This window comes from Empidonax traillii, unplaced genomic scaffold (assembly GCF_003031625.1).
Source record: "Empidonax traillii isolate 1590-97213 ecotype Southwest subspecies unplaced genomic scaffold, ASM303162v1 scaffold64:size1360303, whole genome shotgun sequence".
Classification (NCBI taxonomy): Eukaryota; Metazoa; Chordata; class Aves; order Passeriformes; family Tyrannidae; genus Empidonax; species Empidonax traillii.
This window is the reverse complement of record NW_020955257.1, coordinates 53289-78647: the sequence shown is the minus strand read 5'-3', so window position 1 is coordinate 78647 and position 25359 is coordinate 53289. Positions and strand designations below refer to the sequence as shown.

General features: G+C 40.6%; 1 protein-coding gene across 6 annotated transcripts in view; it reads right to left on the bottom strand.

Moving 5' to 3' along the window:
* The window catches only part of CREB5 (cAMP responsive element binding protein 5), a 259092-nt gene extending 237667 nt beyond the window's left edge, over positions 1 to 21425 (bottom strand). The window contains exons 1-3 of one of the 6 annotated variants that reach the window (XM_027880051.1): positions 21347 to 21418; positions 20280 to 20366; positions 17147 to 17205 (exon numbers count right to left, since the gene is read on the bottom strand). In XM_027880051.1, coding sequence (XP_027735852.1) covers positions 17147 to 17205; positions 20280 to 20292 — 72 coding nt within the window. In that variant the 5' untranslated portion in view covers positions 20293 to 20366; positions 21347 to 21418. Of the gene's footprint in view, positions 1 to 17146; positions 17206 to 20045; positions 20081 to 20279; positions 20385 to 21346 lie in introns of those variants that run through there. The other 5 variants (XM_027880052.1, XM_027880057.1, XM_027880058.1 and 2 more) reach the window with 5 other exon arrangements.
* Positions 21426 to 25359: the final 3934 nt, after the last annotated feature.

Here is a 25359-nt window from a genome sequence, read left to right as displayed (position 1 = left end):
ACCTTACTTTATGGTGATAAAAGTAGGTCTGGTACACCCCACATCTACTGGCTACCAAATATAAGCACAAAGGGCACCAGCCTTGCCTACTATAAACTGGACCAGACATGAGAAGAGTCTCATGTATTAGTGTTGCTGCCACTGTAGACGATGTTAAAGAAGAGCCATTTCAGAACTGTAAGTACCAATTTCAGTTATTCCTAAACACAGTAGTGTTGGTGACTGAAAACTGGTAAGCTGAAATAGAAAAGGAATACAACTTCCTGCTTTGGACATGGGGACTAAATGTTAAATCCTAAGAAATCCAAGACCCCCAAGAAACAGCCAGACACAAGTGGGTAGAATGTTTGGCTGTCATTCCAGATTTGATATGCATCAGCAATGTAATACTTGTACTCAGTTAAAATTCAGCCTTGCACAGGGAGTGGGAGTGGTGGGAAGCCTGGAAGTCAAAGTCCAGATAGTGAAAACAGGCAAAGGCAGATGAAAAAAATTAAAATAAAATAAAATAAAATAAAATAAAATAAAATAAAATAAAATAAAATAAAATAAAATAAAATAAAATAAAATAAAATAAAATAAAACAAAATAAAATAAATAAAATAAAAATAAAAGAGGATGTCAGACTGAAAAGGATCTAGTGGCTGAGGCAGACTAAAGAAATCTCAGCAGTTCACTCCCAAGCCCACTCAACAGTCATAAGTGAGCAACAACCCTGCCTCCCCCAGATAAACAAAATAACCCAAACTCACTTGTGAGATCACCCAAGGGACTACAGCTCATGCATAGGCTTTATGTGCACCTAGACTTAGTGACAACCAAAGCTGCAATACTCCTTTAATTATTTGTCTTGCTAAAAGCAGCTTCTCTTTGCAACATGCTGTCCACTCACATAATATACAGAATATTGTACATGAAATATCCACATACTCAGTAGTGGTCATTGCCCCTTCTCAGCAGGAGTCCTTCTCCAGTTTCCCAGTACTATGTTTTGTACAGTAGGGGAGAGCTATAAAACAAAAGATTTACTCTCACACTTGTTCTTGTTGTAGCCAAATGCATTACCATCATAGAACTTCTAGAAACTGGGAAATCAGTTACAAACACTGGAATCGTTACTCCCCTGTATGTAGTGTGCATCCTGTACTTGTTGGTATACATTTGCTTACACACTTTTGTATGTAAATAAACCTATTTCCTATAATAAAGTTACCAAGTATACCTTTTCTTGTGCATTGCTAGAATGTAATTTAAAGGTCTTGCACTAAACCGGAGGTATCACTATGCAGTGCCTGTGTTACTGGTGTGTGTGGTAGTACATGCCATGAAAAAATGCTGTGCAAAGAAAATAAATATTCACTAATAAAAGGGCTCACTACAATTGCAAAAAGCTTTTCACAGATCGAAATCTGGCCTGCAGCAGCAGTACATAGGTCTGAAGCAAATTTCTTCTCACTGACTGAGCACCTACAGCTCCAGCTGACAACAGTGAGAGCACTGTACACCCAAGACAGTACCCTCAATTTTCATTCATGTGCCCAGCCTCACTTTGAAGTCTCACATTCACAGTTAACAATTTTGTATATATACTAACTAAATAACATTACCAAAACAGCATTCATGCATATACATAGCCTGCTATAATGTCAGATACATGTTCCATGTTAAAACAGGGCATGGAAAGAAGATATGAAGAATTACTTCACAAAAAATAATAAATTCTCTTTATCTGACTAGGAAAAATTTTCAATCAGCTTCATAGCCAGCTGTCAGGATTGTAACAAGACTTAAATGAAGATGTTACATGCTTCAGATGAGCAGTTATGCAAATGCCAGCACTGCAGTTGTAGGCTGATTCTTGAGAGCCCTCTTTGCAGGAGGCCTGGACTGTACCTCACCAGAGCTACTTTGGAGAAAGGCTTCCAACACCGAGCAAGTGGGTGGCAGATTTACAAGCTGCAATCTCTTGACATGAATGAATAACCTAATTTTACACCAGTGGAGAATATGACCTCCTCTCTCCCACATATTTCTTCATCCCTCTTCTCCAGAGCTGAACCCTGCAAACAGGGTAACTGTTACAGGAGTAACTGCAGCAGGTAATTACATATTATTAGGCTTGCATTAGACTGAGTAGCTATTCAGCAAATTAGTATGTGATGTTAACTAAACCTATTCAGTTGAAGAACACAAGAATCAGCCTCAAAGTAGCAATTAACAAATTATTCCTAAACAGATGTCACTTACAGTGTAAGTCAGGCTATCATTTTTCTATAATTCACCAGGAAAATGCTGACTTCTTCCATACAGTAAACACAATTTAAGTAGATGGCATGCTCTCAAAAGGCATGAGACCTATATTTAAATAAATCATTGTTGCTGGATGTGAAGTCTTACACTGAAAGTCAGAGGAATTTGTGGAACATCTCCTTAAGATTTAGGAATGATTCACAACTATGCTGAGAGAACAAACCCAGGATCTAAACCTTGCTGATTAAACTTCATGCACTCCTGGGGAAAAAAGCCACCTCTATACAGAACAGTCACTGACACCTACAATGCTCTGTTTTTAAAAAGAAGTAGCATATTATCACAAAAAATGCTGGGAACCCTGTTAATTTAAACAGTGTTTTTAATGCCCCATAGCAGAAACACATTAACTCATTGCCTTTTAATCTTGATCTTGCAAACTGTCGGTTCTCCGAGTAGCTCTCCTGCTCTTCAGAGAGATTTATGTCCGTCTGACTTTGAGTCCCCTGGGTTACTGCATGTTCGAACACATGAAACAAACTGACAGATGAGAGCTTGCTTTACACCAAACATCGCTGCGGAAAGCATAGACAGGATGGATTGAAAATGTACATAGCAGAAAAACGCCCCGAGTTCTTAACGTGAACTCAACAGCTCTTTTTATAAGCCCCCTTTCAGCGGGGTTTTGTTCAGTGAGCAGAAAACATTTGCCTCTGAAGCAGCGTGGGTCAGTTTTTGCGCGTGTTACTGCGTGTGCACCCCGTAGCACCGTTGTTGAGCCCACCCACCCATCCATCCGTCTATCCACGTATCCCCACGAACCGCTGGTGCCCGGGAGCGGGCAGGGAGCCGCCAGAGCCGCTGCCCGGGCGGGGCCGTGGCGGGGCCTGTGGATCTCCGCCCCTTCCCGCCGCCAGGCGCGGGCTGGCAGCAGCCTCTGCTGGCGAGCGGGAGCAGGGAGAGGGCCTGGGAATCCGGCACCGGGAATCCGACTGGCGTTTAACCCCGAGCCGCGCTACGCCAACCGCAGCTGAGCATCAGTTCGTCCGGGAGGGAGGCTTACACAGCATTAAGCGCTGGAAAACGCCCGCTCGCCGTTTTGGCAAAGCCCTCTCGTATTTTGCTTGGAAGTGCTCTGATTTTTTTCCCTCCGACTATTTAGAAAACTATGCGATAAGTTCCTCCAGGTTTCCAAACTTTCATCTAAAGAAGCCTGTAAAAGGTAACCAAAAACTATGCTTAGTGATGTGAAGAGGCACCACTGAAGTGCAGGCAGGTGTGCATAGCCTGCAGTCAAAAGCCCAGATCGTGCAGATCACAAACTTGGACTTCTGCTGGATAGACTGCAACAAATTACAACATATACATACTAATTGTTTTTTACGCAAACCATATAACTGAGAAGAAAAGCCCTCACACAGAGAAGATGCACTCATTGTTTTGAGGCACAATACAGGACAAGAGCCTGCTAGAAGCTGCTGGAAAGTAAAGCCAATCCCTAACACCAACATACTCACTTGCTGTCTTAATTTGCTGGTAGAAGAGTTGCTGAGTGAAGATCATTTTCCAATTGATGTGATTACTATAAACAATTTTAGCCTTCATTACCCACTATGTTTAGTTTTTCATGAGAGTATTTTTCCAAGCCTTTGGAAATGCAGAAATTACAAGCATCTTAGAGCAGAGTCCCAGCTCAATAGCAGAAACAGCAGCAATCTGGTTTAATACTATACCGATTTACTGCAAGGTCTTTCATCCAGCTGGCACAGCAGAATCACCTAACCTGAATAACTTATTCCGTAAGAAATCACAGTCACTACACAACCAGGTAAAGAGGAGATTAAAAAATTAAAAGCATTTAATCATCTTGAAAGTAAATTTGTTCTAATGGGCAAAAAGTTAGAAATATAAACAACAGTATTATATTGTAAATAGTGTAACAATGTTTACAGCCAAAAAAGAACTTGTCTTTTGACACAAAATACCTTCACCAACTTCCTGATTGATCTGAATCAATCTACTCACATTTTCCCTTTGCTTTGAAATTAAAGCCAAAGTTGTTCTGGAGTATTTTTTCATGATAAGAAAACATACCTTATCTTATGGCAAATGAACTTTATCCTGGAGATGTGGGAGGGGCTAAGAACATCATGATTGGGAAATATCACATTTCCGCACTTTTACCCTTCTTCCAATTCACCTGAGGCTATTTCCTCCAAATTTTTTTCATCAGCCTTAAGAAACAGAGCACAGGAGGCCACCAGAAGATGCTGCTCTAGGAGCACAGAGCCGCTCATCACTTGAACATGGTCTGCCAGAAAGGAAAATCCTATCCTCCAAACTGGGTGTTTGGAAGTTGGGTGTCCAACTCATGCAGAAGGAACATTCACCCACCTACCATAAGTCCTACTGCCACTGAACACCTCCAGAAATCTGCAAACTCCCCTTCTGCTCTGATAAACTGATACTTCCTGTTAGAAACACTGTAACACACCATGTTTAGACACAATTTTGACGACCTTAGAGTTGGGGGCATTCCCTGATACATGTGCCACGGCTTGCGCTCATGTAGGGCTCCCAGGCAGATCACATACCGAGACAGTTACGGGAAAAGGCAGGGCAAGGGATGTGCCTTCCCCTTACCCAGCAGGTACCAGTGAAGGGAGGAGAGATACATCCTCCTCGTCAGGAGACAAATGAGTGGCAAGAGGTAACACAGCCAGCCAAAACTCTTGATGAAGACCCTCAGCTTCAGGTGCCAGGTTTCTGCTCCAGCTAATTCAAACCAAGCACATCGCCAACAATCAGTTTGAAAAGCCATACGTACCCATGCAGACAAGCAAGCACCCAGCTAGGCCAAGCAGAACTCCCATTTCAAGTTTGCAAAACTTAAAATGAAAGCAAATATTTTGGAAAGAAAGCCCTTATTTTGGACTCATCATAGATACACGTGGAGGAGAGAGAGCAAGCTGTGAGTTTCTTCATTGTTAACAGATCTGTAGCTGTAATTTGATCTGCCTAAAGTTAACTGACACACAGGTACCTTACAGAAAATCTAAGATGCACTTAAATTGGTCTAAATCTTCCCAACCAAGTTATGCATAAACAAAAGCTGCAGTCAAGGGAATTCATCTTCTCAGTCATCACACTCAAAAGGATTTTCTTTTCTTTGAACTCCTCTAAACTTCTTTGGCCTTTCCCTTCCACTGCAACTACTTACTGTCTCTGTATTTACAGCTTCATAGTCTTCTACACTTAATAAGGAGTTTGTAGCTCAGCAGAGAGACTGCCCAGCCACCAAATTTGGGGACTGGAGCAAAGCTGTGTGCCATCTACCACTTGGTTCAGGTAACTAAGCAGGAGAGTTTGGTTTTAAGTGATAGTTTACCCATCATGCAAAGGCTTTTATCTTGCCTGAAGAAAATTAAAATCCATGTAAATCCACCCTACAGCATTAATGCAACAAAAATGGGATATGTACCATTTCTAACACTGATAATATTTGAAAATCATGAGTAAAAGGAAGCATAAAAGGGAATAAAGAGAAAGAGACAGCATCACCTTTTCTTCTTCTCTTTTCTTTCCCTCACTACAAGCTCTGCTTTTTTTTTTTTCGTTTGGCAATCATACATGGAATTCCACCTTCAGTCAGTGCAAGATTTTATACTGATGAGCAGTAAGTTTTTTGTGGCTGGTCTGGGGGAAAAGTAAAATAAACGAACAAAGAAGCAGATATACAAGTTTTTCAGACAGAATATAAATCAGATGTTATTCATCAACTGTGAGTTAACATATCACAGAAAAAATAGGACAGTAATTTCTTTCTATTCTGGCAGTATCTTACTTTGGTGGCTGAAACTTAAAATGTACAGAGCACTAAATTTTCGTTAAGACTTAGGTTTATTGTAAAAGGTCAACAATTTCTAGCACGGATGGATTCCACCTGTGGATGATGACAATGGCTTTTTTCAGAGCCTCCACAATACCAGAAGGCTTTGGGAAAGAAGCAGATTTCACCTGCTGTTGGCTAGTCTGATCCTGGTCCTACACCACCTCCTGGCTCCAAAATCTCCACTAGGTAGTCTTTACATTTCTCACTCCAAAAACAGACCAGAAAACTGTTTGGTAGCTCTTCCATCTCTCTGTTAGTAAGGATTTGTATACCCCTCTCCTGCTTTGCCACGTTGATGCATCCAGCCGCCTCACAACCTCTTGGTCTCGTTCTCTAGGGTTCAGTCTCAAAGAAACATTTTGCAAACTCTTGCTCATCTCAGCAAGAACAGAGCCCTTCAAATTAAAAGCTGTATCCCATGGTTAAAGTTAACACTTAAGGTGAAGACAAATTCGCTTGGTAATTACTAAATCTTCAGCTACAAAGAGTTTTAACCAAAGGGGAAGATGCAATTAAAAACAAAATTAAAATTACACCACCACCTCACAAAAAAAAAAAAAAAAAAAAAAAAAAAAAAAAAAAAAAAAAAAAAAAAAAAAAAAAAAAAAAAAAAAAAAAAAAAAAAAAAAAAAAAAAAAAAAAAAAAAAAAAAAAAAAAAAAAAAAGACTTTTCTGTATGCTGACACTCCTACAGGTAAATTCTTAGTGAATTAATTTTTGGGAGGTTGCTGACACAGGAAACAAGCAGAACATCAAGAACCACAATACTTCAAGGAAACCTCTTATTCATCATGCAGAAAGTTGCTTTGCCTTAGCAGCTTATATTTTAACCTCTATATGATCATGCCAAAGAAAAAAGCATTATTTCTCTTCATTTTTAATTTCCTTATTTGAAGCAAAAATAAGTAATATACATTTAACATTTATAACCTGCTCTTGCTATATACCTTTTAATATTCTCAAGATAGTTACTGTGCTAATTTTTGCAAAAGGCTCCACCCCAGCTGCCCAGGCCATACATGTACAGTAGTCATGTGGCAATGGGCTCCCAATAGGTAAATCAAATTTAAACTATAATACAAGACAAAGCTTTCAGTCACTGGCTGCGTGTGCTTAATTGATAGACTCTGGACAGAAAGTGAAAGCCATGTTAGCAAAAAGTTAACCTGGTTTTCAGTGTCTGGGGATGAGAGGAAAAATCTTTATTGTTTATTGTTAAGCCTCAGATAGTGGGGTTTTTTCCCTGTACTATAGCTATTTGCATATGAAAGGTATACTAGGAGTTCTTGTAAGAGTTACATGTACAGAAACCATGAAGGAACACAATGTGGTAAGTAACTGATAGAACCAGACTGAAAATATCATCATCCTTCATTGGCAAAACCCCAGACTAAGATATTTCAAAGCTCCCTGGAAAGATTTTTCATTCATGTTTTCGAGGATGCATGCAGATGAATTGACTAGACATTCATTTTAAATTGTATTTTCAATACTTCTGGGATCTGTCTAAACTCTCCTGAACAATTTCTCATCTTTTTAATTAATATGGGAGAAAATATGTTTTGTCTCATTTCTAAAATTTTGTACATCAGCCAAAAGGATCATGTAGTTATTCTTTTGACAAAGTGAGATTTTGCAATCTGTTTTTTCAAATCAGAAAGAGGAAGATTTAGCATCTTAATTTGGTTAAAGAAACAGACAACACCAGCTCTCATTTAGAAGATCCTGAACTCTGACAGGAGGTGTAACCAAATTACCAATTCAACTCTTGCAGCAGCAAACGTCATTAGCATTGGCCATGAAGTTCAATTAAATGGATCATACAGCAACTAACAGCCTGAAATCCTGTTACCCTTGAAGCTGACAGCAAAAACTCACAGATTCCAGTGGGTGCATCAGTATGCTACAACCTTGACAAAGAACCTGGAGATTTGTAATGCTCATAGTAACCACTTTCCTACATATTACTTATGTTACCTACATAGAATCATATCCAGTCATAAATGTAATTTACTTTTTGCTGTAGAGGAGGTGGCTGAACTGATTTTCAGTGTTGCCAGAAGAGATGTACAAGCCACCAAGAGACTCTACAGCAGTCTTCTAATAATGCCTGCCTTTTACAGAGACTGACCTCTTTTCACCTTGTTAAAAGCAGTAAGTAGTAAGTAATAGATCTTGTCAAAGGTTACTCTGTAGAATAACCTCTGGAGATATTAGATAGAGGTGTCCAGAGAAATACCACAAAGGTGCTGACAAGGAAACCAAGGGGATTATGATTAGGAAGTGTGAATAAGCTAAGGTTTCAAACATACTCAAATTTTTGGTTAGAAATGCTGAAGTACAGGAAGGAAATGTTCTACATACCATCAAGCCACCAAAACACACACTGGAAAAGACAAGTTAAAGAGCCATCACATGGAGATTAAATACTACACATGATTTAAGAAAAGTAATTCCACACAACTAGAATAAGCAAGAATTTCTTCATCAAAACCCACTATGTCTCATGATAAAAAATGAGAAACTAATATACACAAAGGCAAAAAAAAGAAAAAAAAAAGAAAAAGCTATACCTAGGAAACAGTAATTGTTCCTTCAGCTCGTTTCTAATCCATCCTTGAATATTCAAATTAATATAGGCTTTTATCAGACCTTCTACTACATAATTCCCAATAAGATGTTTCTATTCAAGACATCCAGATTTCCTGTAAAGAAGAAATAAATTTTAAAAGACCCCAAAAACCTAGGCCAGTAACAAAACCAAAAGAGACTATTTTTTCATTTACTCCAAATTATGAATTTAACAATTGTGCAATTATTTAATTGAAAAAAAGTCCAAGATATTTCTGACAGCATTCTTAGTAGAGGACAGACTCCACTCTCAGCAAAGTTGCTGTACAAAGACGATTGCTTTCAGCAAATTTTTTTCTGATCCCATCAGTTGATTAAGTCAATTTTGTCCTGCCCTCCAGGGAAGGCAATCATCTTCTCTGTTCCAGTCAGATCAAAACAGATCAGACCACGTCTTAGGAAATACTTGGGAGGTATGGCCAACAAAAGGCCTCTACCCAGCAATTTGAAATTTTCAACCAACATGGCTTTCCAGGAGCTTGTCCTCGTCTTACATGAACAAAATTATATTGCTCAGACAAGAAAAATAAAGAGACCCAAGCCTCCTAAACCAAGAGCAGACAAATAAAAACAGAGAGCTTAAAAGTGTTTGCATCAACCTGAAAGACTTTATTCAGCACAAAAAAAAAAAAAACTCTGAAAGATGTAGTGCCTTATGTCTTCCTTAATATAAATCAATCTTCAAAGGAGATGTATCTCATTTTGAAAAAATGTTGAAAGAGAGTATTTTGACTTTTTCACGTATTTTCCTCCCCTTTTATTTTGGCTGAAGCTACTCACAAAATTTGATCTGTAACTGTGAACAACTTCAGGCCTCTGTGCTGTCCAGTGAAGTACTTCATATCAAAGTCTTTGGTGAACAGTTTTTGCCTCAGAAAATGTCACTAGCATGGCTGCACAGGCCAGGTGTACTCCTCTCCAAAGCTACTGCTCACAGGGCATCTACCTTCCCCTGGCAACTGCTAACTGATTTAACTCAGGATTGAATGGGGTGAAGAGAAGAACCCTGTGGCCTAACTGTCTTCTCTACGCAATGGTAAGGAAATCCCCTCTGTTCTAAATATGAGGCTTAGAAAGAAACAAGAGGCTCTGTCAGAACCTTGTCGGTTTTGAGGCCATCTCATACACCATACCTGAGAGCACAGGTGGCTCCAAGCAGAGTTGGTCATTAAATAGAGAAATAACTGGCATTTTAATGTGGGCACCAAAAGGATGATGCTTTTTTAGCACATATTTTGGAGATGATTAGTAGGAAGGCACTGAATATGTGAGGAAAGTGCTATGCACAGATTTACAAAAGGCTAAAAAAAAGTCCTACAGTATGCAGGACCAGTTGCCGGATTGCAGACTTGGTTTAGCTCTTAAAATTCTGTGGTATGAGGCTACAAACAATAGATATTTTACAAAATGCATTCTCCATGCAACATCTGCCCATTTCAGGTGCTACACAGCACTGTCATCTCCATAGATATAAACATGGGCAATTCCCTGTCCAATATTTCCTAGCAGTGGAACCAAGCGAGAGACTTGTTTGAAATCTTGCTTGGGCTTTCTGAAAGCACCTGAACCCTGGTGGCTGCAATTTTGCTAGTGGGGAAAGGTGTGAGGTGGATCTCACTGCCACAGTCACACCCGCGGTGCATCGCAGGCTGCCACACCATGCAACACGGCCACAGGGCTCAACAGCACTCCCAGTGCCACTTCTTCTCCTGTTCAAAGAAGGGTGTTTCCTCAAAAGAAGAGAAATAACAAGGAGCTCCGCATACATAGTATGTTGAACTGACTCTTAGCTTGCAAGACATCCTCAGTACCTTTGAAATCAACACAGCAAATAAAAATTTAAAAAGAAAATCAGATCTATTTTCATGACTAGCTTGATGAAACAGTCATCATCATATCTCTTATTGTTCTCATTATAAATTAATTTAGAATTAATTACAATGCTGAAAATATTTCTTCCAAGCTCATTCTGTCCCTAAAAGTTTTCAATCACTTGAAAAGCTTTTGGCTGACACTACACTGACTCAAAACTCTGAAATGAAAACTGGAAGACTGACAGCCTAGAAATAGGCTGTCTTAATATTTTGGAATAGGAACTTTTTGGCAAGAAAAATTGTATAGAATCAGAGAGCATGAGAGAGAAAATAAAAAATGTAGCATTCTTACTGCTACAGAGAGAGAGATGTTTTTCAGAGTGTTTCTTTGTGTATCTTGCAAGCTGCAATCAACTTAGATATGCAGTAGGAGTTTCAAAGGTAAGGCCACAGTATAGCAGTAAAATAAACTATCTGGAACCCCTAAATTTTAGGGTATTATTAAGTTGGTTGACTCATCCGGGATTCATTGACTTTAACTGTTTCTGTTAAAAATGTCTTACCATAATTTTTCGCTGAGGAAAAAAAAAAAAAAAAAAAAAAAATGTTTGGGGTTATTCACATATCTGACAGTTTATTTTTCACAGCATCTATTTGACTACACATAGCTTCATTCATTAGTCCCAGAGCTTTTTAATTTAACACTAGGGAATCCAAAATCCATCTTGATAATATAATAATAAAGATCACTTTTGATAGAACAAAATAGGAAGCTGTCTCCCTGTTTTGTGTAACATAACGGAGGCCAGAAATGTTTTTTGCTGAGGCAGGATTTTTGTACCGTTAAGGTATATGCACAACTCTTTATGTTGAAGGACTCCTTGAAGGCTACAGAATTAGAATATGCGCTTTTTTAGCTCTCTGTTGAAGAGATGGAGTGTATCTCAACCTTTAACAAAGAGAGCTTTTCTCCCAAGAGCTTGCTAGCTGTCTGAATGATTAAAGAATTAAGTTTGATATCAGAAGTTTTACTAAACTTTGGAGAAAAATGACACAATGCCAGTTGTCCTGAGTGCCCTCCATGCCCCTTGACTTCAATGGGAATTGAGATGGGTCCTCCTTTTAGTTGACACAGCACCTTACAGAATCAGATCCAGTCCCCTTCCCCTCCTCCTAAGAATGTATTGTTTCCCACTAGCCATCTGATTTTTATTTTGCTTTGACCAGAGATGAAATTAATGTGGATGTTTTGGTGCTGACAACCTCCTTGTCAAATTATATAGTGACTTCTCATGCTAAAACTTGTTTGTTTTCACACCATCATCACTGATGATCTCAGCACAGCAGCACTCTGAGAATAATGGTTTAGTCAAACGCAAAGCCAGCAGAAGGAACATAAAACAATGTGTGCTTATATAGGGCCTACATAAATAGTGCTTTTTAAAAATGTTTGGCAATGAAATAATAGTTGTGGGTTTGTTTCTTTTTTTTTTTTTTTTAAGTTAACCTCTCGATTGTTAAGGGCCCAAAGAACCTTTGCACACCAGCGTTGTTATAAGGCCTACAAATATTTGTTCTATACTCTCATAAAATATTATACACAGAAGTTGCCCATTGTGTGCCATTAGTAAACAACCATGGGCCATACCCTCACTCCACACAGTTTCAGAGAAGTCAGTGGATTTATACCAATTTCAAAAGTAACAGAGCTGACTTACATATCCTGGGCCAAATGAAGAAAACTGGAAGCAAGCATATATGATTAGGGCTGAGGAAAGTGGAGTTTGTACACTGGACACTGTCTATTTATCACTCTTTACAGAGTTTTTCTTTATCCAAAATTGCTATGAAAAAAAAAAAAATCAGAGTAGCTCAGGCAGTGATGATATTCTTCCCCATTTCTGAAAGACTTTGTTCTCGCTCTCAGGTCAGCTTGGGAACTGTGCAAGATGCTGGAATGTCCTGAGTCTTACTTTCCAGTGTTGCAAACAAGTACTCCAATTTATTAAAGCTTCCAAGCTACACTGCCTCCCCACTTCTTTCTCCCTCTATTTTTAATTCCAAAACTGAAAAGAAAACCCCAAAACTCCACAATAATAAAATCATAACTGAAGTCTGAGGTGTTACTTCCAATACGCAGCTGCGTCATTAAGAGTGAAAATGCACATCATATTTAGGAGCAGAATTATATCCTGCCATGTTTAACTGAAAATTTTGGTGGGCTTTTCATTTATGTTATGCAAGCCTGAGGCCAGAGTGGAGACTGTCACAGCCAAAGAGACACAGACAGATAGATGATGGAGAGTGCAGACTGCGCACCCACACATAAAGCGCGTGAGAGGAAGGAGAGTGCACGGAAGGAATATTAATTGAGCAGAAAATAAGTATTCTCAATATCCCCCTTCCCCCTTAAAAAGTAGCCACAAGATGAGGAGAGCTACAAACATGTTCATCTTGGGGAAACAGCCGTCCTTAACGTGACATGTAAGGCTATTACTTTAATAATGGGATTTGCACAGCGCACAACTGATAGGCTACGTTCAGAATAGACCCCGTGAATCTAATTTTCTTCTCAATGAGTGTTACTGCAGTTGGTAACTCCACAGATTTCAATAGAGTTGCTCCAGATTTGTATTGGGGTGAGTGGAGAACTAGGCTCTACTGCGATATTTTTTAAATCCACAAGAATGTAATTCTCCTTACCCAGTCATAAAACCCATGGCTCTTTTGATCCTTTCTACTTTCATAGAAAATAATTTAGAGAAACTTGTCTTTTAAGCATTCTCATCAAAATAGTTAAATTACTGCTTTCTCTCACTTTTTGTGATAAAACATCAATTACTTGAATTTAACCTATTTTCAAGCTTGAGTCCATGAGCTGCTTTATTAGCACTGAAGAATGAAAGAACAGTATGGGCATTGTAGAAAGTGATTTAAGATTTACATAATTCATTTTTTTTCTCCCATTATCTTTTTTTAAATACTTTTCCGTTGCACTTCCAGTAAAAGAAACTTACACTGGCTGTATTTATTTAATAACAGGTATAAAACAACCTTTAAGTGTTACACAGATACACTTACGGACGTAGAAGTAAGGAAAGAAGGAAAATTCCTTGTTTTTAACTACAGAATCCCTTCTTTTCCATCATTTTGTGCACTCTAGAAAATAATCAGTCTGATTATTTTCGGCTGATCCCGATCTCTTCAGCCTTTGAAAAAAACCCACAGATGCCCCCTCTCCCCCCAACCATGGCCAGCAAAAGGAGCCTTTTTTTTTTTTTTTATGTTACCAAAAAAGAAATTGATGCCGTGGCTGAAATTGTCACAAACACTTAATCAACATTTCTTCTACCTAAAGCATTCATTCAGAAATTCAGTTAAACAATAGGTAGTAAAAGATATTTCTGACAAAAGCAATTGGTGATCTTTTTTCTACTCCATTGCTCCACCTTTAGTTTCTTCAAGTTGCATTTTGCAATCATCCCAAGAGAAGTTTCCTATACGTGAGGTCCTGGCAAGCCCAGATTTCTAATACAGACAGTGCCATTTCTGGACAAGCACTCTTCCAGGCTCTTTGCCATCAGGTCACCTTTGGAGTTCCTGCTGGGTGCCTAAAAATATTTAGTGACAAACTCATTCACTGACCTGACCAGAACCAAAAGCAAGCCCAGATTTAACCAACTGGCTAAAATTACTTCAGAGTAGCACCTGTGGAGGTATGATTTACTATTACAGAATCAGAAAATCCTTTAGTTTAGAAAAGTCCCTTAAGATCATCAAGTTCAGCCGTTAAACCCAGCACTGCCAAATCCACTACAAAACCACGTCCCCAACTGCCACAGCTACACATCTTGTAATTACCTCCAGGGATGGTGACTCAAACATTTTCCTGGGCAGCCTGTTCCAGTGCTTGACAACCCTTTCAATGAAGAAATTTTTCCTAATATCCGATCTAAACCCCTCCTGGCAGAACTTGAAGCCATTTGCAATTTGAAGCTCCTTACCTAGCAACGGTCTATTGCTGTTGAATAAAAGTTTTTTAAAAAGTTAACTGAGAGGTATATTTGGACCGTGAATGATGGTAAACTAGTTCATCCATGACAGAACTACTGGCAGTTGGTTTGCAGCATCAATGCATGACCAAGTGACCTACTAATATCATCATCCATATCTTTGAGTATTTACTTGGGCAGAATATTACTCTGCAGGCAGTATTTTCAGCACTCCAGAACTGAAAGATTTAAAGGACAATAAAAGAAAGAGAGAGTACAATACGGTAAAATCTCAATTTAGTGTTTACTGTTGTAGCCACTCCATAAAATGCATCCTGAACCCAATCTCGGATTCTATTTAATGTGCTACAGGGCCCCCTGAGTTGAGCATCACATATTATTTAGCATTCCTTTCATTTGGCCAGGAGGAAAAAAAAAAAAATCAGATGTTAAATCTAGGAGCCACTGGCCAAGGTTAACTTCCCAGAGAAGCCAAATTAACTTCTGAGTACTTGCAAACAGATCAGAAAAGGGTGGTGATGAACAACACTGCCTTATGTGCAGTAAAAGAGTAACTGAAAGCATAAGTTCATGAAGTAAATAGGCAAAAAGGCAGCTTCCTCTAATTGAGAAAAGATCAGCCTAATTAAATACATTTCTCTGTATGAAAGTTAGGCAGTGCATTTAAGGATGTTTAAACTCACTACATCCCTGGATAAAATACCTTACAACACACAAACATACTGAGATTGTGACCAGGCACTTCAGCTGCATCGAAATGTTCGTTGAGTGATGGCACTCCAAGACAAGGAAAGAAGCTGATATGAGAGCAAAGGAAGCTGTTTGAGAAAACACTGCAAAGGTTAAAAAGGAATAGAAGTTATTTGTAGAGTTTATGTGGAGTAGAAAGCTATAGGTGAGATCAAACCACATCTAGCCCCTGAGCTAACAGAGGTCTCAGTACCCCAGTAAGACCAATGAAAACATTTAGACCCAAAGAAAAGCAGAATCAGCTGGCAAAGGTAATAGAGGCTTTGTAGTATTTTTTCCCAATTAATTTCAAATCTCATTCCTTATGGCTTCTTCTAAAGACATTGCTGTTTTTATCACCCGTTAAGTGGAGCTCTGGGGCCAAGAGGGGCTGCACCTCACAACTTCAAATCACCTTATGTGGCAGGGTGGCATGACAGAGACATGAGGTGGCTCAAAGGATGAGATTATTAAAATGGCAAACCTAGACAAACACTACTGATGACAGTTTTCAAGTTGTGTGTGGGACTGACTTCTTGAACAAACTCTCAGAAAAATATAAGATGGAAACAAGAACCAAAAGCAAAACATCTTCTAAGCTAAGGAAATTGTTGTAAGCTTTCAATGTTTTTCTTCAAAAATCCTACAGCCTTCAGCAAAATCCTTGGAAAATCTTTTTGTGTTTATAAAATAGCACTTGATACCAAAATCTAGAAACTTACAAACCCGTGCAATCAACCCTTTCCAAACTCTCTAAGGGCAAATAAAAGCTGCATTTCCTATGCGATGGCTAGTAAAAAAAAATGCTGACTCTTGGTAATTTTAATTACAGAGGAAAATAACTTCTTAGTGAAAAATAGTAGAGGAACTATTATTTTAAAGTTTCAGGACTGCCCCTTCAACATGAGCCATAATAAGAGCAAAACAATCAGTATACAAACCAACACAACAGTTCCTTGGATGTAAAAAGACACAACCACTTATCTGCTTCAACAAGTCCTTTTATCACATCACCAAAACAATTATTTTTTTTTGTCATATTGTACTTGTTATTTACACCTGAGACAACTTAAATAATTTATTTGTTTATATGTGTAACCAAAACAAGAAGTATTTCCATAACAGGATTTTGGTTTTACATGTCAAGTCCACAAAAGGTATTTTCTGTACTTACTGCTATAATGTTGCTACTGTTAAAATACATCACGATAAGATATTGTCTGAGATAACTGTTTTGTCTGTGTCAGAGAATACTACACCTTAAGAATTTTAAATTAGCATAGTAATACGAGTTTTGGCAAGAGGAAAAAATGTTTTCATAGTTCTTATTCCAAATTGTTGCTTTAAATTTATGATGAACTTTGATCATTTCTCAAGGCACAGAAACGCAAAAGCCTTAAAAATCCCTTCTCAGGGCTAGAGGCCTAAAAGATCTGGAGCATTATATATTGCAGAGCAAAATATATCATATACCTAGAAATAAGGGGTGTTTCTTTTTTTCAGAGGTTAAATAGCATGCAGCATGGAGAGAGGGCAAATCAACAGAAATCATTCTGAGATATTGCAGAGTGACCTGACAAGCTGTCTGATCGGCCCTGGAGTCAGTATTTACGACTGACAGAATCTCAAAGCATTTTAAATATTTCCACCAAGACTCCTACGTATTTGTATCAAGATGAGTTAATACATGAATTAAGAATAAGCCAAATAGGCTAGCTTAATTATATATGCCTTCCATTAATTTGGTTAGTATGAGATAACCAAAACCAAATCAAAGAAAAAGAATCACCTGGACCTATGAAGCAGAATTGAAATACCTGTTGGTTTATACATCTATCTGTATTTCCAGCAACTGCGTCTGATGAGTAGAGTATTCCTGTAATGAGTTACAAGAAAAATCAGTGTCTGTGGGCCTTGAGAAAAAAATATCAGTTTGTTCCAATAATAAATCATATGGTCCTTAAGAATAATTTTAAAAAAAGTTTTAAGTAAAACCAGTTTTGCTCTTCTTTTATTGCAAAATCTTGTTCAGAAATAGTTTTCTTATAATAAAGAGTTTATAAGAAAGATAGTCACTGAAATTATAATTAAGCTCAGAAGACGGCTAATAATACATTAACATAGGTATAAGTCCTCAAAGCAACAGGTTCATAGGAAATCCAGAAAGTTAATTAACAGCAGAAATTAGAGACACAGGATACCAAAGAGTAAAGTCCTTGATTAAATAAATTGTTTAAAAGCAACAATAACAACCTTGCAAGAGCTCTTCCAGTATTTAAGATCCTCACGCCTTGATTAGGGGCACAGACACAGGTTTTTAAAGGAAGTCACAAGCAGACAACTTAATAATCCAGTTTCAAATCATCCTGCAAGACTTACTGAGCTCAGGGAGATTCTGCCCACACAGAGCTGAAAGATTTAGTATGTAAAAGCTACCTTCTGAAAGCACTGGGAGATTGCCTCTCTCTTATCAACTCCAGAGTGAACTCTAGCTCTCACTGTAACAATCTTTTACAGAAGATTCTCGGCAGTACACAGGATAAGTGTGAATGATTGCAGCACATTTTAGATTCTCAAAGTAAGAATATCAAATTAAAAAAGCACCTGTTACTCTTTATCTGTGTGAGTAATTTTTGCTAAACGGTGATATAAATAAAATGACATATACAATCTCACTTCTACCTTTTCTTTAAATAACACATGGTTTCTTTCCCTTTACATTCACCGTGTTAAATTAGCGGAGCTAGAGTTTGATAAATTGAAGCTGAACTATAAATGGGTGTTTTGGTGAGGGAAAAAGGTTTCTGCTTGTTCTAAATGTGCAAACTTTTTAAAAATTGCAATTTTAAATCCTGGAAAAGTGCCATCCAATACTCAAGACTGGCAACAGCACTTATTGCCTTTTTTATATGCTATTACAAAACTTCTTGATTTTAGGCACTAGCCTCCCTATTCCTAAGAGTCTCCAATTAAAGATGTAATAATAAGAGACGACAGCAGTTTCTTTTTACGCCATAAGTTCATTATTTCTATTTCCTGTTTCACTCAAATGTTTCATTTAAAGTTTTGAAACTTTGACGATCTCCATAAATGAAACCAAAAATAAACCCCATGTAAACTAACGTGACAGAGGAAACATCCCCAAGTCTATCAACAACAGTAGATACCAGTTCTTCACAATCCATGCATGATAAAGTGTAATGAGAAATCCCTAGTTAGTTATCATAAAAACAGGCTCCTTACCAAAATCTGTAGGGTACTGTCAAGTCGAAGTTCTTTCGTTCAACCACCACACTAACTGTTCTTTCTTTTTAGTGACTTATTTTAAAAAAAAACCACCTCACTTTGCCAGAGATAGGTGGGGGAAAAACTCCCAAGAGCTTTTGGGCTTCGTTAATTAATGCTATCAGAGCTGTACTTCATCTAAGCAGTAAAAAACTGTTCAGTCAAGAGTTACATCCCAAGTTGTAGCTATTTGCCCTTCTCTCATTCTCTTCTTCTTTCTCCCACCATTTCTTTCAGTAAATGAGACTAATTTTTCCAACAGCCTTCAACTCCCTAGATTAACTGACATGGAAAATGTGACTACAAACTCATAGCACTTTCTAGTCTCCAACCCAGCACAGAATCAACTTTGTTGTAAGTGTTGAAGGACACCTAGCAAGCTGCTACTTGCTAAGTTCATAACCCAGGAGTATATATTCACAGAGATCAGGACTGCGCCATCTAGTTAGCTGCCAGCAGGCTTTGCTCTGCCTGTTGGGAGCAGATGCCTCAGGGATGCAGGGCTTTAGCACTTGGGAATGTTCAGTTTCTTACAGATTCAATTGTGGTGGGTTGTTTTTTTTTTAATAAAATATCGCTACCGAGATAATCCACATCTAGTGGATATGGGAAAATTTAGGCTATAATAGCGCAGCGAACTTCTACATTTATCTTTGATTTACAAGATAAAAGCAACTTTTAAATTAAAGAGCCTTTCTGCTAATAGAGCTTATTATGCCAGAGACAGGAATGATTTTCCTAGAAAGTTGTCCCTGTGTGCATGCCTATTATCTTTGCTTTCCCCCTTCCACTAATGAGCATTTATCTAAAGAGCCTGTTAATCCTCTGATGTGTGCTTCTGGTCAGAGGTAACAGTTTGAATAAAACCACTAATCACTTATCACTAATCACTGATCATTAATCACGCTTTTCCCTAGTGCTTTGCGACCTGTACAGCTCCCTTTAAGACTAAGGAGTCACAAATAAGGATTTTAGCCTTTTTTTTTTTGAAGCATTTCAAGCTTTTGATAACAACAATCTCATTCACTACATGAACATTATAAAATACTGAGCAAGGATTTTCACCACTGTACACTTTTATACTTAAAATAAACCATACATTTATGGGAGCATAACTCCTTCAGCAAAATCCCCACAAATTATGCTATGTTTTTGCATTCAGCTCTCACTTTCCAACTCTCAATTTTCTTTTAGTCCAGTTTCTAGATTATTTCTGCATGACAGTATCTTACAAGAAAGTTTTCCTACACCACTGTTACTTGACACACTGCTGCTTGTCCAAACGGCCAGACAGGGAAAGTCTGGTGCACACTAGCGGGTATCCCTCTGAAAACTACACAGTCTCAAGGAAAGCCCAAAAGAGATGCTTCGCAGTACTTATTATGCTTCTGTTCTAGTTTTAATTTCATCTGGCTAAGCACTGGTTTTTACTGATAATATATGGAAATCTTCTAATCTTGCTGCTTAAGTCACTTCCCACATCGTTCCGGATTTTAAAAAAAAAAAAAAAAAAAACCAACAAACAAAAAAAAACCCACACCACAACAACACCTAACAACATATGGACATTTCATTTACCTTTATTCCTAACCCCATCTCTGAAACAAACTCTCTCTTTCCGATTCTAGAGTTAATATTGAGCCCTGGAGATGAAGGATCACTCACCATGCTTGGACATAAATAATAGAAGAGGCAGAGTTTAGCAAGTATTCCCTTTACACTCCTTCAGCTCTTATCGTCCTGAAAACTTCGCTGGGGGGAGAGAGACCCCTGTAAGAGAGGACAGTGGCGCGGGGACGCGAAGCTGGGGAGGGGGATGATGAGCGGAGCAGAGGGGCTGAGAAGGGTGAGCGGGACTGCAGAGAGGGGACCTTGTCAGCACTCCTCCCCCGCCCCGCACCCGACGGCATCAGAAAAGGAGCATCAGCCCCGCACCGGCCCGCAGCATGACGTAAGGGCCGGCAGCAGCCCGGCTCCCGGGATGTCTCACGGGGAAGGCGGCCGCGCACCGCCCCGCGCACCGCTCCGCGGCTACCGCCGGCGGGTCCCGGCACTCTGGGGAGCCCGGGCGCCACCGCGAAACTTGTCCAGAAGTTTGGGGGCTGCGAGGAAAGGGGACGGCGGGGCAGCGCGCGCCGAGCTGTCACCGCCGTGTGCCACCGGGACACGCGGGGACTGGAGCCGTCCAGAGCCGTCCGTTCCGCCGCTGGCGCGGGGGCTCCGCGGCCCCTCCAACGGGAGCTGCCACCCGTCCGCTCCCCTCGGGGCAGCATGCAGCGGGGTGCTGCCTGCGCCCCGCGGCAGCCGCCGCATCCCACCCCAGCCCATCCCGGGAAGCTGCACGCAGACTTCCCAAACTCCCCGAAGTGTGGGAGTCCTGCTACCCCGCGGCTCGGCGACCCTGCGCTCCCGTCCCCAGCCGCCCTGCCTTGCCCTGCCCGGCCCTCCGCGGAACTCGGGGGTCGCTCACACCCCCTCTCCCCGAGCACGGCGGAGACGGGGGGTGGCGGGATCCCCGCTGCCGGCAGCGAGGCAGCGGGGACTGGCGCTGCCGCCTCCGAAGCAGATGCGGTGGTGGAGGGAAGAGCCCCTGCAGCCGCTGGCTGCCCCTTCCCCATCCGCGCACCCCGGCGCTGCTGCTTTGCTCCGCTCCGTGCGGGGTGCGCTGCGGGGTGCGCCGCGCGCCGCGCCAGGCGCCTTCCCGGGGTAGCCCTGTATTTTTAGGAACTTACCGCCCGGCGCGGCGGGGACGGGACCGGCAGCGCGGCCGGAGGAACCACGTTGGACTGAGGGACGGTTACAATACGTTCTATTTAGAGAAGCATTACATCACCCTCCGTGACGTCACGTGGGATTCCTGAACTTCTAAATCATTGCGGTCCATGCCGGGCGGGGGGGGGGGGCGAGGGGCGACCGGGAGCGCGGGGCGGGGGCGCGGCCTCGGGCGGTCCCGCCCCGCCTGGCACGGGGCGGGGCGGGCGTGAGTGAGTCAGCCTGGAAACCGCGTCCCGCCCCCCCTGGCAGCCGCGGCCGCGGGGTCTGGCACCGATACCCAGGGAGGAAGGGGCGCAGCCGGGCCGGGCAGCGGGCAGCCAGGGGGAACCGGATCCCGATCCCGATCCGCGGCCGTGCTGACCTCCAGCAGGCGCGGAGCCTCCGCCGAGCGGCGGACGCGGGAGAGGCCCGCGCTCAGCCGGGGCTCGGCTCGTGCAGCCCCGAACTCTTTCGGCTTTTTTGTTTGGTTGGGTCTTTTATGCGGGAAATGTCTAATAAGTAGCGCAGTGTCCGGGAAGGAGGGAAAGCTCCGTCCAAAGCTTCAGCCCTGCGGGGGTGCTCTGCTGTCCACCTGCACAGGTGTGCCCGGTCCACGCGTGTCCGCCTGGCGGGGCGGACCCAGGGGCGCCGGGGCGGGCCCAGGGGCGCTGGGGCAGCGCAGTCATAAAGAATCTTAAATGATAGAATCAAGTGTCTCACTGCTTCTTCAACTCTTAAACATTCTGCATGTAGTTGGCAGCGTGCCTGTGTCGTTGTCTGGGACGATTACCGGTGACAAAGTTATTATTCCACCCTGTAACTTCTTCAGTGCCTCCTTATCTGGATTTTATGTTTTAAGACTGCTCCCTTACTTTCAGCCTAATGCTCCTCAGCAGTGCCTCTAGCACCTGGGTCTGAAGGCTCCTTTGGCACCTGACTGTCCACACTGCAATTATGCAGGAGGTGTTCGTATCAAAGATACACGTGATAACTAACTGTATTTAGCAGCCGATTCATGCCAGGAGGTATGACTTAATTCTGATGCAGTGTTTTAGCACCTAAGCCTGGGATATCTCATCGGAAACCTTAGTGTTCCAAGGGTCTTAGAATCCTCAACATGTTGCTTGATTTGCTTTTTTCAGATATCCTCCATTAACAGAGGAGAGAGTAATTGAACATGTACTGCCAAAATCAGGAACTACTTTACAAATGGCAATAATACAGCACTTTATTCTCAATAATACCATTCTTTTGCAGGCTTATATTAAGCTGTCTAATAGTCATCCTCAGCTCTTAACAATTCATTGGCACTTTATGCAGGATTTAAGCAGAGAGAAGCGGATCCTATCAGTGACTGATGATAGGTTTTGAACTCATTTAACTACTTAGGATAAAGCTCAGTGCTGCTGTCACTGTAAACCTTCGTTTTGTCTGGTATTATCCCTGGAAACTGCATACTGAGTGCAAAGTGCCTTACCTCTAAATGTCTTGAAATTATAAACTACACAGATGACTAAATTAATAATTTGCTGTTACTTCTGTCTCATGGAAAAGGTTTTAGCATACACAAACACAGCAGTTTTCAAGGCCATGACAAAAAGGTTTAAATGCGGGAAGCAGCTCTGCATCTCTCACTGAGATTTTCTCATACAATTTATATTCTCACACTTCTCACAGAGACGAAGCTGGGACTGTGGCCGATTGATGGGTTTTCTAGGGTCACAGCAGGGCTTTTTCTCCAGGTTTCTCAATGAGACCAAACTGTAAGTGGCAATGGAGAATTCAGATGCTAGTTAAGGATAACAGTGCCCAAATTGCCCATCTACCTGTGTAGATCTACCTGTCAATTATGTCAAATTTTACACAGACAGAAGGAAACAAAATGCTAGGTGAAGTATTTGCCATAGTTTTTCCACTTAGCGGTGATGCTTTCAAATGAATGATATTGTAGACCCTGTGTGACACAGAATATAGTGAGCAAACAAGTGGACCCACTTTGGGTGTTCACTGTAGGTTAATACATTTTGTTTACAGCTCCTGAACTGAACATTCTGCACACCCTTCTGCCCTGTCCAGGGTGTCGTGCAAAAAAGAAAAAAAGGATTCTAAAAGCAGGATGAACAGAACTGCCACTTTATTCAGATCGGTCAGTTTACTTGCCACATACATATCTGGACAAGTCTCTACCACTTAAAGAGACTGGTTGAGGCAGCAGTTTGTGTGTGTCTGCCCCTGGGAGGGTGGTGACAAATGCTTTGATAGGTGGTTACCTTGGTTTTCACTGACAGTAAAGCAAAGAGATTCTGGATTCCTGAAATGAGTTTCAGGTCCCCAGGAGAGACTCTTGATTCTTGAAATGAGGTGTAGTCCTGGGTTTAGAATGAGTATAGAATAGTGTTAATGGTTCCTCTGAGTTGAAATCTGCTGAAATATGTGTCACACATCATTGCTTTCCCCACGCCCAACTTCTGCTTCCCTCGCCACCCTCAGATCCTGTTGCTTTCCTCCTTCTCCAGCTCTTTACTTCTCTATATCCATTTTTCTCTTGCCTTTTACCAACCTTCTTTCTGTCCTAAGGCAACCACTCTGATCTCTGAATGGGGATGTGAAAAGGAGCAATGAGATGCAGCTTTGTTTTGTTCTACCTCATTTCAATGCCTGATGGTTGAGCAGTTCACAGAGAAGAAAATGTGTCTGTGCCTCCAGCCTGAGGACACTGAGCAGAAACATTGAGAAAACATAATTTCCAAGTTCTTTCTTGGTTTAAACTGTGGGATGATGATAGGACAAGAAAAGCTCCTCTGCCTGCAAAGTTGCTGCTTTCAGGCTAAGCTGATGTCTGCTTGTGTGCTGTCACTGTGAAGAACAACTCTTTAATACAAACTCCTATTAAGGTGGTTTGAATTAGCATATTCTACTTGGCAAATGAGGAATGTATGCAGAGTCAGTTACCACAACTCAGCTGACAAGCCGTAACTTGAGAACATGCTCTATCTGGGGGACAAATTCGAACAAATCTTAGAGGCTAATCAAAGGCACCTCCTGGAACAGCAAAATGATCATTCTGCAGAACTTCAGGTTCCTTCTGCAAAAGCGCTGTATGGTCCCAACAGAAAAAATAAATGAACACCAACTCGTGAGTTATGGGTTAACTTCAGGCAAGGAAACTTCCTTTTTCTGGAATATTGCTTCTGGAATGATTGAATTTTGGAAGCAGCTTTCCAATATTTTCCTGCCTAGGGCAGGCACCTGGCATGGAAAACACCATCCTGAATGGTTCAGAACTTGGCAATGTATTTCGGCAATTGAAGAAAGTTATAATGAAAAGTACTGAGCAATCAACTACGTGTGGCACTACCTGTTTTTTTGTAAACTAATTGAAAGGAAGAAAGTCATGTGCTGCTTTTCTATTTTTATACTTTAACTTTTATAAAGCTGCTTTCTTCTGATGGCAAAATCCCTACTTAAATACTTTTCTCTATTATATATTCTAAAAAAAGTTTACCAGATATTTCTTTGTCAGTTTTATCCTGTAAGTATAAAACCTCAAAAGAAGAACATACTCTTTACAGCAGTGGCTTAATTGGTGTGAAAACTACTCAGACATTTGAAGTGAAATGAGTTAGAATGACATTTTGTTTGACTGATAGTAAATGACAGTAGTGCTGTTTCAGCAAACACCTAAAATCTTTGTCATATCATTAAAATGATTGGGAAGTAAAGATATTAAAATAATTATAGGAGTTTTGTACGTCAAATATCAGTCTCAGCAAGCCACTATTGCTGTCACATAAAATTAATATTTACTGCTGGTACAGCTGAATATTTTACATACCCATTCTTCCTCTAACATCATTACCACATGTTTAACTAAGCTGCTGCCAATGTTGAGTGTTACTCTCAGCTTTGGCACTTGCAATTATCTCCTTACAAGTACTTTTCAGCAATATCTTTTAGTCTAATCGAACAGTAATTTATTCACCTCCTTACA